The 18,776-nt window shown below is 54.5% G+C and overlaps 1 protein-coding gene across 1 annotated transcript in view; it reads right to left on the bottom strand.

The window, feature by feature from the left end:
- Positions 1-15,604, bottom strand: part of ZCCHC24 (zinc finger CCHC-type containing 24) — a 64,031-nt gene extending 48,427 nt beyond the window's left edge. Inside the window, exons 1-2 of the mRNA XM_061161924.1 lie at positions 15,326-15,604; positions 2,856-3,056 (exon numbers count right to left, since the gene is read on the bottom strand). Coding sequence (XP_061017907.1) covers positions 2,856-3,056; positions 15,326-15,571 — 447 coding nt within the window. The 5' untranslated portion in view covers positions 15,572-15,604. The remainder of the gene's footprint in view (positions 1-2,855; positions 3,057-15,325) is intronic.
- Between the last annotated feature and the right edge of the window lie 3,172 nt (positions 15,605-18,776).

Raw genomic sequence — 18,776 nt, forward strand, 5'->3', positions numbered from 1 at the left:
TGGTGATGGCTGCACAACTCTGTGAATATACTAAAAATCATCGACTTGTCTATTATAAATAGTTGAATTATATCTCATTAAAGCCGAAATAAGCATTCCACTTTTAAATATTGAAAGTGCCAAGCTCTTACATAATAGTTCATTTGGAACAAGGGTTTCCACCTGTTCCTTCATTCAGGCACATACTGAGCACCTGTTGCACTGTGTGGTACCTGGGCAGGCAGAGGGGTACAGAGATGAATTCAGTCCAGCACCTGGGGCTTGTGGTCAGCAGAGAGGTGGGGAGCATGCAATCCTATTCCAGCCTGCTAAAATCCTTAGCCAGGCATGTGCACTCCACATATGTGACATAAGGGAGACAAAAACAATGCTAGCCAAGTTACTGAGCACTTACTGGGTGCCAGGCACTATGCTAAGCACTTTTCATGCACTACTTCACTGAGTCCCCACAGCAACCCACGATGTGAGTGTTCTTGACAGCCTCATTTTACAAATGGTGACCCTTGTGAAGAGTAAAGGGCGGTCCTCGGGCCTGCAGGCATCCTAGACAGAATCAGGTTTGAGATGGGGCTAGAAAAGGACCTCTAGGAAGAAAGTGAGGCTCCCAGGCTATGGCTTCTCAGCTTGGAGCAGCACGGATGCTCAAGGAAGCAGAGAGCACCGAGGTCCCAAGAGCAGGGTTCAGCCTTCTCTGCAGCCGTCCTCTCCTGAGACTGTTTCTTCAGCTGTAAAATCGGGCTATTATTCCTACTTCGGCCACAGAGTTGAGAGCCCTGCACAAGATTCGTGAACATACTGTGTAACATATAGCACCATGCTAGGAAGCAAGAGACCCTGAGGAGAGGCACCCTCTATCCTGCACGTTGCTAAGACTCTGGCCCCATCTGGGAAAGAGCAGCGCATACACAAAACTCACACACACACCTCGTCGCTGTCCCTCTGCCTCTGCTTCATCATCCATTGCCTTTGGATACCGGTCACCCCTTACTCATCAACCTGTCAGCCCCACTCAAGCCCCTCTCCTAGAAGCTTTCCTGGGCTGCCCACCCAGTAGACACTCTCGGGGGGCTCTGAGGAGGTGCGCTCATGCACCCGCAACAGAAGGTTCTCAGCACACTGGGCAGATGTGTGTTAAAGGAAATGCTTGGAGAGCACTTAGCACAGTGTCCATCTCCTCCTTAAACAGGGCAGAGTCCTGCTCCGCCCTGGAGGCAGGGTGACTGAGAGCTGACAGGCCCTGTGTGTGGGGTGGCGTGGGGGGCTCAGTCAGGGAAGGCACGGGAGGCTGCTCCCTGGGTGGGCCTAGGCACATCCTTGAGCACCAGCCAGAACCTCAGCCACCTGCTGGCTTCTCGTCCCATCCCTAGAACCCTGGGGGCTAGGGGCCTGCCCCTCTGCCAGGGTGCCCTCATGCCAAGGGTCCCTTGCTCACTGCACACATCTGCCCAGGGGGTGTGGATCTTGAGGGCAGCCAGCAGTGGGTTCAGGTTGGGTGGGCCTCTCTTGGCCAGGGGCGGGGGGAGGCTGAGATCACTGGCTGAATCACCAGGAATCACAGTTCTGGCTTGGGTTTGAGGTTCTGCATTTCTAACAAGCTCTGGGGCGACAATGATGTGGCGATGGCTGACTGTACTTGAAGGAGCAGGGACCTAAAGCATGGCGTAGCCATTCCTGAGAAGAGTGGTGATTGGCATCTCGGCACCCCCACTGGTCTTGGAGGGACCCAGCCCTGCCTGGCCACACCCTCAGCTGCCAACATCTGGAGGGCAAGGCTACATGGATTTTCTGAGTTTCCAGGATTCCATTTCCATTACACGTATAAAATAAAAGTAGTACCACATCATAAAAACAGTGAAAAGTACGAAAAAATAATAGGAAAAAAAAATCACTGATAATCTAATACTGTATGTAAGCCAACTGTTAACCTCTCTCCCCAGGATTCCAAAGCCACATCTGGCAGAGTTAGGGGTCGCCCAGTGAGTGGGGTCTGCTGCTGGAGCCCCACCTTGTTGCAGCGAAACACTGGGGGAGAGATGGGGGCTGCTCTTGACCCCTTTCCCACCCCAGGGAGCAATGCCCAGCCCTCTGTGCCTGAGGCCTTCGTGTGTGCGTGCTCAGCTGCTTCCGACTCTTTGTGACCCCACGGACTGTAGCCCATGGGGTTTTTGTCCATCTGTCCCATGGGATTCTCTGTCCATGGGATTTTCCCGGCAAGAATACTGGAGTGGGTTGCCATTTCCTCCTCCAGAGGATCTTCCTGACCGAGGGATCGAACCAGTGTCCCCTGTGTCTCCTGCAATGTGGGCAGATTCTATACCACTGAGCCACCTGGGAAGCCCCTGCCTGAGGCCTTCACCCAGACCTATCCTGGGGGCACCCCTCCCCCTCACAGGCTGCAGGCTACAGAGCAGGCAGAGGTGGGGTCTGGGGGAGGGGGCGCACATCTGGGTTCCTGGCCCGGAGCCCACATTCCTTCCCTGTGAGTGGGAGGTGATGGGCTCTCAGGAGAGCCCTGAGGAAGCCGCTGGCCCCTCCTGCCCGACGGTAACAGGACCCACCTTAGCAGGAAGACTGGGGTGGGGTGAGGGGAGACTGGAAGGCCCAGAATCTCACTCTGGGGTGCCTCTCCCAGACTGCTGACCAGCCAGTGCAGGCCCAAGCTGGGGCTCTGTCCCATCCACACCAGCTCGCCTGCCCCAGGAAACCAGAGGGGACAAAGAAGTGGTGGCCAGCGATCACGGGGCGAGGTGCTGGAGGAAGGGACCCCGGCGAGCTGTTTTGCCTCCTCTACCCACAGAGGCTGGTCCACAGGCCAGCCAGGGCCCCGAGCCCCCACCGGGGCCGGGCTGCCTTACCTGGGGGCAGTCCTTGATGTAGTGTCCTTTGTTGAAGCACAGGTGGCACAGGTAGTTGGGTGGGGGCCGCTTGCTGGGCTTGCGGGTCTCGGAGGTGAGGGTCAGGTCGGAGAAATGCTCGGTGAGGGAGCTGAGGCCGTCGGCGATGTTATTGAGGGAGCCGTAGGGTGAGGCACTCTTGTACACGCTGCTGCTCAATGCCTGAAGGGGACAGAGGCCGTGAGCCCTCTGGAGGCCTGGCCACTGGTGCAGCCACGGCCTTGTGGACACTTCCACAGGCTCGTACACACACACACAAATTCATACCGATTCTTTTTTTTTTTTTTTGTCTTCCCTGATCTTTTCTTTTTAATTTATTTTTTATTGAAGAATAATTGCTTTACAAAATTTTGTTGCTTTCTGTCAAACCTCAACATGACTCAGCCATAGGTATACATGTATCTCCTCCCCTTTGAAGCTCCCTCCCATCTCCGTCCCCACCCCACCCCTGGAGGTTGATGCAGAGCCCCTGTTTGAGTTTCCTGAGCCATACGGGCAGTTCCCATTGGCTATCTATTTTATATACGGTAATGTAAGTTTCCATGTTACTCTTTCCATACATCTCACCCTCTCCTCCCCTGTCCCCACATCCATAAGTCTATTCTCTATGTCTGTTTCTCCATTGCTGCCCTGTAAATAAATTCTTCAGTATCATTTTTCTAGATTCCATATATATGTGTTAGAATATGATATTTATCTTTCTCTTTCTGACTTACTTCACTCTGTATAATAGGTTCTAGGTTCATCCACCTCATTAGAACCAACTCAAATGTGTTCCTTTTTATGGCTGATAATATTCCATTGCGTATATGTACCACAATTTTTTATTCATTCATCTGTCGATGGACATCTAGGTTGCTTCCATGTTCTAGCTATTGCAAATAGTGCTGCAATGAACAATGGGATAATGTGTGTCTTTTTCGATTTTCGTTTCCTCAGGGTATATGCCGAGGAGTGGGATTGCCGGGTCATATGATGGTTTTATTCCTAGTTTCATACCAACTCTTTAGTCACCTGCGGGCTCTGGCTTCCTGGAGCCCGTGTTCAAATCCCAGCTTGAGTTGTGCATCCATGGATAAGCCAGTGAACCAATCAGGACCCCAGGGACCCCATCCAGTAAACAGGGTTAATGACAGCTACCTCCAAGGGTTTCTAGGAGGCTAACATAACTCTTTATTTCTTGCCTGGCACTGGGGAAGTACTCAGTATATGATGATGGTGATGATGGTGATCATTAGTTCTTTACACGCTGCCGGGGGTAAGACAAGCAGCAGAAAGCCACCTGCTAGAGCCAGAACTCTGCCATGTGCTGGTGGGGTGACCAGCTCGCAGCCTTGTTTCCACTGTACCGAAGAGGAGGCTGAAGTTCGGCACTTTGCCTGGCCTCCTGCAGCCCGACGCCCGTGCACCGTGTGTCCGGGGAGCCCTCAGCCCAGCCTGGGCCAGCTCTCTGGAAGCCCGGGGAGGAAACGGCCCACCTCTCTCACCTCTCCCACCTCCAGTTGACAGGAACCAGATGTCTTGCCTGGCTTCAAAGCAGACGCGGCCCAGGCCCCCTCCTGGTGTATACAGCCTCTATTTATAGGAGTCACGGGCTCTGGGCGGCCAGGCACACTGGAATTCAGCAAAGGTGGGGCCTGCAGTGAGGCTGGCAGGGAATGGCCATGAGACCCTTCTCCTGGGGCCAGGCCAAGGCTAGAAAGAGGTAGCTTCCCCAGGGGCTGATGACAAACCTGGGCACAGGGCTCAGGCTTACTAGGCTCCAGTTCTTGGGCATACCAGTGGGGACAGTTCTTTTTCTGTGTCCCTTCAGTGTTGGAAGGGAGGGGAGTAAGCTGAGAGCTGGTCCCAGGGAATCAAGACACCCCTCCTCCAACCAGGACAGAGCCCACACCTCACACATGTATGCCTCTGGAGGTCCATCACTCCTCCCTGGAGGACATAGCCCTTACTCTTCTTGGCTCCCTGGACACCCTGCTCTGTGACCCTGGCCCAGCCCTTTCCCTCTCTGGGCCTCTTTTCTCTCTCATGTAGGCTTGGACCAAAGCCTGGGATCTGGAAGGAAAGACAGACACGACAACCAGGGCAGCTCAGGCCCAACACACAGTCAGTCCTCAGGGACTGTGCATTGAACCTAAAGGCTCCTGATGACATCTTGGGCTTCCCTGGTGGCTCAGCTGGTAAAGGATCCGCCTGCAATGCAGGACACCTGGGTTCGATCCCTGCGTTGGGAAGAGCCCCTGGAGAAGGGAAAGGCTACCCACTCCAGCATTCTGGCCTGGAGAATTCCATGGACTGTATAATCCATGGGGTCACAAATCTCTGCTCTACCACTGCAAGGGCCACTGTGGAAGATCCCACACGAACCTGCATCCAGTCTGAGGACAACTTTCCAGCTCCCAGGTGGCCCCAGATGGTCCATCCTGAAAGGGAGAGGGTCCCCCATCCTTGGGGTAGTGGTATGCGAGCCAAGACAGGACAACCTTAAGGGATGTGGGGAGAGTCCCAACGAAAGCAGGATTAGATGATACTAGTAACATGAACTTTAATGTCCCTGGCGCTGGAAGCTTTACATGTATTAAGATAACTAATGCTCACCACAGCTCTGAGTCACTGTCCCCATTTTACAGATTAGATCAGTGTGTCCACACTTGTATTGAATGACCTGGGAAACTTTTAACAAATACAGTTTTTCCGGGTCCCACCTGAGACCTACCAAAGCAGCCACCAGGGACTGAGGGCCCAGAATCTGCTTTGCTTCACTGTGGTAGAATATACGTTACGTAAAAACCTATCCTTTTAACGATGTTTAAGCGTGCAGCTCAGCAGCATGAAGCACATTCACATTATTTACAGTGCATACATCACCACCATTCATCTCCAGAAATTTTTCATCATTCCAAATTGAAACTCTGTCCCCACTAAACACTAACTCCCCACACCCCGTTCACCCCTAAGCCCAAGTCAGCATTTTCAATCTCCCTTGGAAGGTACAACCTTCCCAGCCCTACCTGGCCTTGGGAGCACCTGGACTTTCCAGCCATTAAGGTTTCTCCTTAGCTTGTCTCTAGGCCTCTCCTCATCCAAACTGGTCTGGGGGAGGGCAATGTTGCCCCAGCCTCCCAGAGAAAAGTTCATCCAAACAAGAAACTTGAAGTTCCAAATGGTGTGACTCATTCTCATGACTGGGAAATGCAATTTCACAAATAACAACCCTCTTATTTTTTTTTCTTTCTTTCCTTTTTTCTTTTTCTTTTTTTTTTTTTTTCTGGATAAGATTTAAGCAAGTCCACAGGAATCAGGGCTGTTTTGGCAGCAAATTGTCAAGAGGAAGGGGAAGTTTGGTGGGTGCCAGAAACTGCACTAATTATACCCTGAAAAACCTCTCCCCCATCTTGTGGCCACACACCCCTGCCCACGGGCAGCCCCGCGGGTATCCCTGGGCAGCCAGAGGCCTCTGAGCAGGCTGTCCCACCGCCCCCCCCCCCCACCCCCGGCAGCCTGACACCCCTCCCACCGCCTCAAGAAGGTCACGGCTTTGTCCCTCAGGAGGGTCACACAGGCAGCTGTGGGTCAGAGGAGCGGGGCCAGGGCTCCCCTCCCCGCTGCCTCTTCCCACCCAGCGTACACTGGCCTGGCCCTCACAGCTCCTCCAACTGCCTTCCCCAGCCCCAGTTCAAGACCACACCAGGAAAAGACTAAAGGAAGGAGCAGTCAGCCGACCCATCCTCACTCTGAAGTTACGATAGAGAAAGTGAGGCCAGGGGCACAGACCAGGGCGCGCAGCCAGGCCTAAGGGCCAGGAGTTCTGCTTGCCGGCTGGCTGGATGGGCGGGTGGGGCGGCAAGCTGTTTCCTCTCTGAAGTCCTGAGGAGCTTGGCCCATGGAGGTAAAAGGCGAGCCGGCCTCTCAGCCGTTTCCACGGCCTGTGGAAGGCCAGGACACACAGAACTCCCTCCCCTCTGCCCATGGAGCTGGGCCCTAGGCTTTTGGATTCCCCACATCTAACAGGGAGCAGGGAAGGAGGGCAAACTTTATGATCTCTGCAGGCCTGCTTTATTAAGGTCCAGACACTCAGGTACTGAAAGATGCCCCCAGAGCACGGTACACAAGAGGGCACTTCATTCACAAGGGCTCCACCTCTCCCAAGTCCTGCCGCCGGTGGCTGGAGGGCAAGGCTGGGCAGGGCTTCCCTTCATCAGTCAGCCCCTAATTCTACAACAGCAAGGCTGCTCCCCTCGGTGTCTCACTGGCCACTGTTTTTCTCCCTCCAGGCCTGCACTTTCTATCCACTCCTGGGATGCCCACCCTGGATCCAAACCCTCTAGGATCTGGTTCTTGACCTGGTTCTGACTCCAGTGATGTAGCCATGAAACCACCCCTTCTTCTTGCTCAGGCCTGGGCGGCAAGGGACAGTGTGAAAAGCACAGATCTAGGTGGTCCTGAGGTCCCACTGGCCACAGAGGCCCCAGCCCCTTCCAGAGGCCTTCCAGACCTCCTGGCCATAGCCCTGTGCTGTGGGCTGGGATGGGGACTCCCCTGCCCTGGCCTGAAGGAGCTCTGAAGTCTGTCTCTCATCTCTTTATACAGAGATAACTCTTCATCTCTTCATAGGGCTGAACATTCCCAAAGGCAAAGATTCTGCCATCCTCCACTGCCCCAGAGACCAGACTCCAGTGCTCCTGAAGCCCATGATAGTCCTGCATATAGGCAATCACAGGCAGGAAGGGGGCTCCATTTGACAGATGAGGGTATGGATGCCCTAATACCTTGAAGGATTTAGCTCAGGGTCTCTGAGTTCCCACAGACTAAGTCAGAGGGTGCTCTCACCCCAGATTTTGTTGCTCTGGCTGGGGGTTGAGGGCAGCCCCACTAGCGTATGGCTCTGGGTCATCTAGGCCCAAAAGAACAGCCTTGGGGAGGAGACCACCCCTCCTTCCTCCCTGGGTCAGTGACCCCAGCAGCGAGCAGGAAGCGTGGGATCCTTATGCCACATGCAGGGAACAAAGCAGCAGATTCCTGTCCATGGCTGGAACTTCTCCAAGGTTCTGGCTCGACGGTTGGGGAAAGTTAGATGGGAAGAACTATAGTTTATTCTGAGCCTACTTGTGTCACATACTCAACTGGATCCTTTCCCTTTCTTAGACTCATACCTGCCAAGAACACTGTTAGATGGGCCTTGTTGGGCCGGTTTTATAGAACTGGAAACTGAGGCTCAGAGAGGCTGAGTAACTTGCCCAAGGAAACACAACCAGTACGTGTCTGAGAGGAGATTCACAGCCCGATCTGCTGGCCTGTTATGGTTCAGCTCCCAAACAGCCTCCAAGGCTTGTCTTCCCCTACAGGAAGGGGAGCCACCTGGCAAGGACCATCCTCCGTGGCACAGAGGCCCTGTGACTCCACCCTGCCAAGCCCCTCAGGCCTGATGAGACAGGGTACCAGTTTCTCTGGGTTGTGTGAGGGGCTCGGGCCCCAGGAATGGTGGTTCTGCTGAGGGTACCCAAGGAGAGATTTTCAAGGACAAGTCAACCTGACAAACTGTGCTTCCTTTTGGCCACCATCCCCAGGATGGAAAGAGGGCACAGTGGGAGAGGCAGGCAGGAATCAAGGCAGGTGGGCAGGAGCTTCTGAGGGCAGCCAAGAAGAAGAGATGGGTACAAGAAGAAAAGAAGGGACAGCAGGCAGAGGTGGGCGCAGCACCGCAGGAAAGGTCTGTGCAGAGCAAATGTGGAGTCTGCTGCCCCTGGGGCCTGAGAAGTCCTTAGAGGAGGAATCCTCTTGTCCTAGTTCCCAGCTCTGTGGGGGTTCTTCCATTCTTCCATCAGCTGAACAACCGCTTCCTTATCCCCCAAAGCCATCCCTGTCCACACTGCTATACACACACAGACATGCACGCACACACATGCACCCCCACATGCTTCTCTTTGGGACAAGAAACCATTCATCTCACAAATGACTCCACCCCTTCTCCAAGGATATCTGCACTTCTTCACCCCTAGGGTCTATCTGGGGCTCCAGCCCCTGGGGTCAGACACATACACATGCTCACAAACTCACACACATTCTATAGAAAAAGCAGGGGTGGAAGTGGGCTGGGCTCAGGGATGGGAGACAATCATGGCCAAGGATGGAGCGGGCCAATGGGAAAATGAAGCCAGACCAAGGGTTTCCCCAGCTATGGTTAGACTCCAGTTCTGCTCCTGTTTCCTAGGTCCAAAGATGACCTGTGGGCCAAGAATGCAGCAGTGTTGACCATGACAGATGCAGCAACCCTCCACTCAGGACCCCTAAAGGCACCATTGCCTCCTGGAAGATTCAGATTTCAATAAGCAGGCTGTATTCTTCTTGGTAAGGGGAGTTGGGGAAGAGAAATGGGAAAAGAAAGGACCAAGGGATGGAGGAGCACAGTGACAGCAAGATGGAGTGGAATAGACCCAGAGGAGACTCCCCCTCCCCACTTAGTCTCTCCTGCTCCCCACTCACCCAGCAGGGATTCACATTTCATAGCCACGTGCCTGCTGCCCAGTTCCCCAGCTCGAGCATAGGCGCTAGGGAGTGGGCTGCCTCTCGCATCTAGACCAAATACATTGAATGAAAGCAGAAAGCATGGATCTGAGAATCCGAGGACTAGACGGTCCCTAATATTTAGACAGTCTGGGGCACCACCAAGGCTTGTAGCCTCTACAGCAAAGGGCTTGGATTTGAGGTCGACTGTCCACACGATCCCCCTGAAATCATGTGCAAATGCGAGTTCTGTTTGTGCGTGGACAGGCGTGCTGTGTGCATTGCACTGAGGACAGGAACTTGAGCTGCTTTCAGATTCTCAAAGAGGCCCACAGCCAAAGAAGGTCAAGAACCCTTTGCACACCTAAACTTCTGCTGGGACACCTCTAGGCATAGGGTTTCATGACTCCCACGTCAGCTCTTTAAAATTTGTCAAGCAATTCATAAACACTTCTTCTGTGACATAAAACAAAAGGCTAAGAGGCTGAGGAAAGTGTTCCCTAGTCACAAGTCTAGGGAAGGAAGAGGAGGAGAGAGTCCAAGTCATCCATCCACCCATCCACCTAGCGAATGTCCACTGAGCACCTAGTCTGTCCCAGACAGTGACCAAGCATCAGATGCTGGGATTGCCAAGTGAAATATGACAGGATTCCTATTCTCAGAGTGCTGACACATAGGGTAATATTTCACAGCAATGCCGACTGTTCAGACATGCTTTACCAGAAGCATGTACCATTTCTCTGTCAAGGGACATGGAAGGAGGGAGGTGTGTTCCCCATGGCAGCCAGGTAAAGGCTTCAGAGAAGAGACATCCACTGGGGCCATCAAGAAGTAAGTTGGAATCTGTCAGTCACACAAGCACAGTCCGCAGCAGTAGAAGCAACAGCAAGTGCAAAAGCTTAGAGTGAAAGCTTGGTGCTTAGTGTTTTCAGAAACCTCAAGTGAATCTATATAGCCAGAGGAGGGCAGAATAAAGATTATACATCACAGCCACCACCACCCACACACACACCCACACACATACACACAAGAGGCCAAGCACCCTGAGACACACCCTGAAGCCCTAATCCTCAACTGATTCCCTGACTTTATCTTCCTCCTCTTGAAGAGCCTTAGTTTCCCCATCTGCATAATGGGGATGCTGCACCCAGTGGGTGCTATGAGACAGGAGTGCTAGGAAGTGCTTGGTGTCCATCTCCTCTGCCTTCCCCAAGCCAGGCCACCCTTGGACTCATGCCCCACAGAGCCCCAGGCTGGAGCAAGGACATGACAGAAAACCCAGGACCCATGAGCAATGCCTACCACTCCTCAGAAAGTTTGGGATCGGGGACAAATCAAGAGAGGCACTGAAGCCTGGGAGAGCACCCTGGTTAATGCATGCCCCATACTGGCACCCAGGGCATGATCCAAGTGAATGCCACCCGCATCAGCAGGGTGAGCCAATGGGACGGCTATAGTCAGGATGGAGAAGACTTCTAGGTCAAGTTCTGCCACTGACTTGCTGAGTTACCAGCCAGGCCCCTGTTTTCTCTTCTGTTAAATGGGGGCCATGAAGAAAAGATGCCTAGAATAAAGCGCCACCACCGAGTAAGGGACGCTTCTCCGCAGGGTCTTTCTCTTAGTGCTGACAGCGCCTGACTTTCTGCCACTGCGAATTCCCTATTACTAATGCTGCCTGCTTTCCTCCCTTCCACCTGACTCAGAAGGTCCACGAGGTGTGGTCTCCCTCCAAGTCTAGGCCCGCCCAGTCAACTGAATTTGATGGAGGGAGGGTCAGGCCACCTCGGCCAACAGGCCCTCGAACAACGGTCTCCCTTGCCTGAGTCAGAGCTCAGCTTTCCAGGGCTGGCCAGAGGGAGCTGGGCATCTTCCCAAGCTCCCAGCTGGGCTGGAACGGCTGTTCCTCCCAGGCCCTGGGGCTGCCCCCCACCACTTCACGCAGACCACAAAGGCTGCTGGGAACAAACCTCAGCTCCTGAAGCCCACTCAACCCCAGTGAGGCAAACTCCCACCCTCCGCAGACAGGTGGCTTTGTTCTATACATTCATGCCAGTCAGGCAGCCCCTCGGCTCAGTCGCACCAATGGAGAGCAAAAGTGATAGATCCAAGCATTCAGAAGACTGTCAATACCTAGGACCTTTTAAATCAGGACACTGTGGTTACCCCCTTGAAGTGTTCTAACAGCCTCATGTGTGTAGGAGCCTGAAGCCCTGTCTGGTAAGCCTCATGAGACCCTTACTGCTGTTCTCAAATCTCCAGTGAGACCAGAAAGGGAAAGAGGAGGGTGTCCTCGGTGCTGTGAAGATAGCACTAGGACCCAGGAGGGCATCTGGGTTAACAGCTGCAGGAAGAGCCTCCTACGGGTTGAAAATATCCAACAAGGAAGAGGTCTGCTTTGATGGAGCATGCCCTGAACTTGGAGGTATTCAGAAGAACACTGGCAGGTGTTCTATGCCAGAAATGTACTCCAGTCAAATAGTTATAGAGAATGTCGGGCTGAAGAAAGATTAGCAGGTTCTGCCCTGCAGGACTTCTCAGAGCCTTTACTGTGTTAGTGGGCAGTGTGTGTCTCCAAGGGAAGGATACTAAAGCTGTTTCCCAAATGGATTTGACTCCAAAGCCCTTCCCCCCAACCTCCACAAAGCATCACTTGACAGTAGAGCCACATCTTCAAGCCACATCTGGCCCTGGAGGAAGAGGAAAAGAAAACAGCTGCCTTAAACATCTGACCTGGAATGGGACAGCTCCGTCTCCCTAAGGGGGTGCTGGACCTACCCAGGAGGGGCTCTTGGCATCACTCGGAGGTGCTTGAGCACTAATGCTCAACATGAGGGTACTCTGCTTTTCTGGAGGTGGAGTCCCATAGCCTCCGCACTGCTGTGAATTTAAATTCCAAACAAAACCTGGCAGGGAAGACCCCCACCCTCATGCCACCAACCCCAACTGCCTCTAAGACCTGCCTTCCTTGGGTACCCGGAGAAAGAGAAGAAGGGCATAGATGAGGACCTCACAAATTTCCCTCCAAAGACATATATTAATAGTTGTTTCCACAGATCAGGGGTTGAAACAGGGGTTCGTTCACAGGGTCTAGTTTCTGTACCCAGAGGCCTTTTTAAAAACTGCACCAAGTCCCCGTGTGTGCTTTGGCCTGGCAGGCTTACCACACACTAAGAAGCCGAGAAAACCCCCACAAGCAACCAGTCACCCCCAGTGCCAGTTTCTGCACTTGCCCATGAACTCCACCATCTCCCTCTCTGCTCCCAGGGCCAGTGTTCCACTCAGAACCCTTGGCTTATCTTCAGCTTCCAGAGCTGAGGTTCTAGGGGCACAATGGGCTTCTGTGCCCCCATGTCCTCAGCCCCCACCCCCGCCCAAACCCCAGCTGCATTCATGGTGCTCTGCTATTGTGGTGGGAGCAGCCTGGGGGTGGTGCAGAAGGGGGTGGGCTCTTGGCACGGGGACCGGCGCAGACAGGCCATGGTCAGTGGTCAGCATGCAAGTCACATCCGCAGACACTGCCACTGGGCCTGCCAGGCTCTGCACGGAATGGCGATGCTCCTGGGGCCCTGGGGCCCTTCGCAGAGTCCCTGCAGGCCCACACACAACTTGCTTCCTGTCGGACAAGCCCCTCGGTGGCATTCAGGTGGGGGGTATTTTTCCTTGCCTTCTCAACCAGTTGCTATTTTGGAGCCATATTAGGTCACCAGCTAAGCCCTAGATGCAGGAAAGGCCTGTCCCTAGGAGCACAGCTGGGGCTTCAAGAGGGTTTAGTAGGCGAAACGGGTGAGGGGGACGTGGTGAGAGCGGGTGAGTCTGAAGCCAAGAGAGTCTTCCGGAAGTCAGCAGGCACGGCCTTCCAGCCCCTGCATGGAAGTCACTGGCCCATGAGCATAGGAGAAGCCCCTCCTTACTCTCCCAACTCAGCCTGTCTGTAGGCACATCCTCTCTTGTACAGCTCTCAAATCCTACACACATCACCCTGGGGGAGAGCAGAGACTACATGTTACAGATAGGTAAACTGAGGCCCAGATAGAAATGAGGGTTCTTCCAAAGTCAGATCATGAGAGAGTTTTTTCCACCATTGCTCTAGATAACCTTTACCAGCTCCTTCTACACTGGCCCTAGCAAAGGAATGTGCCCCTTCAGTGGGTTCACCGAGGTAAGCAGCTAGCTGAGGCTGCTTAGGGACCCCCACTTGATCTGTGAACCATGGTCTCCCTTCTACTTTGGGCTCCTACAGGATCCCCATGAAATCACCCACCATTCACACAGTATCATCTTATCTGTCTTCTAATCGGGGGCCCCCATGGGACTCTGGTGGAATTCCCAGGGGGCCAGGCAGAGCTCAAAAATGTTCTGTAAGAGAACAAACAACTGACAAGACCCAGGCACTGTCCTCCAAAGCCCTGGTCTCAGAAGCCAGTTCCCCGAAGAGGAGGCAAAGTCCCTTGTAAGAAAGAAAGATTTCCAGCCAAGAACAATTCCTCACGTGGAGAGAGAGCTTTACAGTTTACAAAGAGTTCTGGAATACGAATGCTGTCGCCTGGCACCAAAGGGTGCTTTCCAGATTCATCTCCCCCAGCTATGCCTGACAGTCCAATACAGGTCAACCATCCCTTCTTTCTGCTGGCCTGCCATTGGCCCATCTCTAGGCCTCAGGCCAGCAATTCACATAGCCATGTCTTCCCTAGTCAATAATGGCAGAGGCAAACACATTATGGGGTCACAAAGGGCGACCCTCTGTCTTTCCCACCTCATCACCAGCACACTGGTGTATACACAGGTCTCCCACAAACTGGTAAGGGACTCTGACTCTCCTGAAACTAACTGGTATGCCCTGGTCTAGAAGGCAAGTGCCCCTCCCGTGGGTCCTCTTCCCCGGCCCCTCTCTCTGCACTTTTGCAGAGAGAGCTGCCAGAAGCAGAGTGAGGGAAGGCCACAGAGGGTGTCTGCGGTTCTCACATGAGGCAGGAGTAAGTGGGAGTGGGGCCCAGGAGGAGTCCAGCTGAAGGGAGAGAGGATGGTATCCAGGAAGGCTCTGAAGGGCTCTCCAAGGGGCTGGGAGGTCCTGGCAATCTGGGTATTTATCTAGCTGGGGAAAGATGCAATCTGGGTATTTATCTAGCTGCCCGTCTGACTTTGTAACTGAATCCATCCAACAGGCAGACTTTGCAACGGCAGCCGGCCCAGGTTTCTGGAGAAGGCACTGGGCAGCTGGAACCTCTCCCCCTATCGAGCCCCCTCCCAGGAGCTCAAGAGATTTCCCTTTCATTTCCTTCCAGGCTGGAAGGGCGGGGGACAGAACAGTCTGTGGGGTCAAGCCCTCAAAAACCACTTCCTATGTGGCTGGGGGAGGGCGAGCGGCTGAAGAGTGTTATCTGGGGGTCCCTGCGTGAGAAGAGCAGAAAAATTCCGCGGGTGAGTCACTGCTCTCCAGAGTGCCCGTCGGGTCGGGAACCACCGAAGTCGGAGGAGAAAAGATTTCAGGGCCCTCCGGAGGAACTCGGAGCAAATCCACACTCTCTGTCCCAGCGAGCGGTGGCCAAGAGGGGGATGGGATTGGGCGTGGGAAGGACACTTGGAAGGGGCTCCCCGCACAAGCCGCGCCCCGGCTGTCTGGAGACAATCCGGAACCCACCCACCCGGTCGGGCCCCTCAGCCTCCTTGGAGCAGGGCGCCCCAGGCTGGGAGAGAGGGAAGGAGGGCTCCACCCGCCCCAGAGCTACTCCGGGCCGGGCTCAGCGGGGAGGTGACGCGCTCCCGGCGCCCCGGGGACTTCGGGAGGCGAGTTTGGCAGAGCTGAGCGAAGTCAAGCCAAGCAGGGCCGGGCAATACGGAGCCGGGCCGGGCCAAGCCAGGAAGAACTGGGCAGATAGGAAAAGGCCCTGCGCGGTCGCCGGAGGGCGGGGGCGCGCGGGGGCACCCACCTCTCCGCGCTGCAGCTGGAAGAAGCTGTTGAGATAGCTGGAGTGCAGGGGCGAGCCCAGCTGCTCTGGGCGGCCCTTGCCGAAGGCCAGCTCTGGGGGCGCGGCGCCGGCGGGCGGCTCTGGCCGGAAGGCATCGAAGGCGCTCGCCTGGTGCGTGTCCTGCAGCGACAGGTAGACCCAGTTGAGCAGCTGGGTCGGCTGGTACACCGAGGCGGCGCTCGTGTCGATGGCCGACAGCAGGCTCATTTTGCGGCGGCGGTGCCGGCTCCCCGCCCCCCACCCCGGCCGCCCGCTCGCGCCCCCCCCCTCCAGCGGAGGGGCGGGCACCGGGGAGCCTGCGCCCACTGCCGCCGCCTGAGCCCGGACGGCGATCGCCTGCACCCCGCGCTCAGCCCGCAGCCGCCGCCGCCGCCTCCCCCCAACTGCAGCCGCTTCGCGCGCGGGCGGAGGAAGGAGGCAGCGAAAGTTGGGCAGGAAACTTTTGGGCCCGCCCCCTCGGAGCCGCCCGCCCCGCCCCGCCCCGCGATCCGCTATCTGCCTCTGTGCTGACCCCTTCAGCGCCCGCTGCTGGGGTGGGGTTCTATGAGGCCCCGCCCCTTGTGGCACTATCCTCGCCTTCCATTGGCTGTCTCATTGAATATAGAGTAGCGGGGGCGGGGTGAGAGGGGGGAAGGGGAGCTCATCTACATAGGTAGCACGGTGCGGGCCCGCCCATGGGCGGTCCCCTTGCAGTCCCCGCCCGCTGTGTGCGGCCGGCCCACCTCTCCAGCTCTGCAGGAGCTCTCTGCTCCCCGGGCCTGATCTGTCCAGGCTCTCTCTGCTTTCGGCTCACTGCTGTCTCTCTTTCCAACTCCTTTACAGTTACTTCATTTTCACTTGTTTTTCCCCCCTATTTTCCTAGCTTCCACATACTCTCCTTTCTCTCAGACTAACATCTCCTGTGTCCATCGTCTCTATCGTCTTTCTCGGCGGATCTGTTTCAGTCTCTAGTCTTTCCTACATTCGTCTAGTCGGATGTGTCTCTGCCTCTCCCCTTCCCCTCTCAGACCCAGACACACGCGCGCGCACATACACACACACACTCACACACACATCTCCCTCCCTCCTCTCGCTATCACCAAAGGACCCTCCCCCTCCCACTTAATTCCTTCCATCTGCAGAATCGTTTTTCGGGTCGGCTTAGCCAAGGGGGGCCTGGGTTCCTGCCCCAGGAAGGACTCCCCGCCCCCTTTCCTAGCCTTCCTCCCTCCCCCTCTCTCTTCTCCTATTTCTGCTCCGCGGCCACCTCACTTCTGGCACTTTTCCTTCGCCCGGACCCCGGGTCCCAGCCCACCCCAATGCCTCTGCGGGTCGCCTGGACTCTAGATAAGTTTGGGGAACTGAGGAAGACGTCTGTCACTCTGCTCCCCAGGGCAGCGCAGCTAGTTGAAGTATGCCGCGGGGTCGGGGCGGGGGGGGGGGGGGGGGGCTCCACAACCATCCTTCGCCCCGCCCCGCCCGATACACTCCGAAGCCCCAAGGCCTTCACCTTCTCAGACTTAGGTAATCTTCGGGCGCCTGCGCTGCGCCAGCGCCAGGGACCTAGCGACAAGGCGCCTAGAGGGGGACGCGAGTCACCTCTCCAACCTCCAATGGTTCTGGAGCCATTCAGCCTGGCATTCAAGTGCCAGCTTGGCCTCCTTCCAGATGAGTGGCCTTGCCGTTGCACCTAACCTCTGCTGATGAACCTTTCTCTTCTGTGAGATGGGGAGGGTCACTGTCCCACCTCTAGGGATATCTGTGAGCTTACCAGTTTGAGCTTGAAAATCAGAAGATATTCCTTGAAGGTCACCCCCCTGCTATCCCCTCGAAGAGGTTTTCTCCCACCAGCTGCATCGGCACACATCTGTGGATGCTGGGAAGTAAAAGGACTTCAGTGGTGATCAAATGCCACCCTTTCCAACCATGTCACCAACCAAGAACCCCTTGGATTTTTTTTTTTTTTTTTGTCTCATTTGATTATGTTTTCAAAGATTTTGTCTATCAAACAGTTTGGGATTATTAAAACAAATGATAGCACACATACCAATCTTAATATTTTTCATCATCAGAGACACATGTATATAGTACCCTTTATATTTTAAACCTATTAGCTGAAAGAGAAAGTACACATTTGTTGGGAATAAATGTTACAACAGTTTACTTTTGGAAACATTTGGGATCATCTCTGGAACTCTGATACTATCTTTAAGGTTCCAAGGGGAGGGGCTGGATAGGATTTGGAACTACTGACCTAAACTTTCCCTAAGTTTTACAGAGAAAACTGCTAGTCAGAGAGGAGACATCTTCCAACTGCACACCTTCCAATTCCAAAAGCAGGCAGTTGGGGAGCCTAAAGGAGACCCCAAGTTTCATAGCACTACCCCAGAACTCTGTCTCTACCCATCACTCTTCTGGGCAAGGATAGTCCTGTTATCTTGAAGTGCATATTTCTTCCTTAGTATGGGTTGCAAATTCAAATTGCTTTAGAGACCAGGCAGGTACCAGGCAATAAACAGGTAATGATGGGGCATGTGGAGAACCACAGTGCTAGCCACACAAAACCCTACTGCTGCGGTTCTCAGCCTCAGAGAGCCTATGTGTCTCAGGCACCTGGTCTGGGATCCCCTGTCCGTAAGGATGATGTGATGCTGCAAGGGTACTGGTCCTACCTGGTGACCACACTGATGGCCTCTGCCCTCTTCACCACCACCCCCACTCCACAGTTCCTACACAGGGCCTGTACATAGATAGGAGATGATCCAAAAATGTTTGCTAGGTCAATGGTTGGATGGAGGGATTATGGGAGCCAGATAATTCTCCCCTTTGAAGCCTGAATGGCTTCTTTGCTTTGTACTTTTCTTCCTCCCCTTGCCCACAACATACCTGCTCAACACGTGAGCTCTGTACCCAGTCAGTGATCAATAAACTTGAGCAACTGACAGGCAGTTTGCCTGGATAGCAGCTGACTGGGTCCCTCATATCCCCGAGGCAACCCTTCCCATGGGATGGAGGGTGATGGGTAAGAGTGACAAGATAGGTATCAGAGGCCTGGGTCCCAGGATAAGAAGATGGGTCCAGGCCCAAACTCTGTGCCTCCCCATGCCCCATCATGTACACATTAAGAAACCTTGCATTCAAAAATGTCAAAGGGGCCTTCCCTGGTGGTGCAGTCGATAAGAATCTGCCTGCCAGTGCAGGGGACACAGGTTCAACCCCTGGTTTGGGAAGATCCCACATGCTGAGGAGCAACTAAGCCCATGAGCCACAACTACTGAAGTCCATGCACCTAGAGCCTATGCTCTGCAGTGAGAGGCCACCACAGTGTGAAGCCTGAGCACCGCAAAGAAGAATAGCCCAGCTTGCAGTGACTAGAGAAAGCCCATGCAAAGCAATGAAGACCCAACACAGCCAAAAATAAAATAAATAACTT

The sequence above is a fragment of the Dama dama genome, chromosome 15 (genome assembly GCF_033118175.1).
Source record: "Dama dama isolate Ldn47 chromosome 15, ASM3311817v1, whole genome shotgun sequence".
NCBI classification, from domain to species: domain Eukaryota; kingdom Metazoa; phylum Chordata; class Mammalia; order Artiodactyla; family Cervidae; genus Dama; species Dama dama.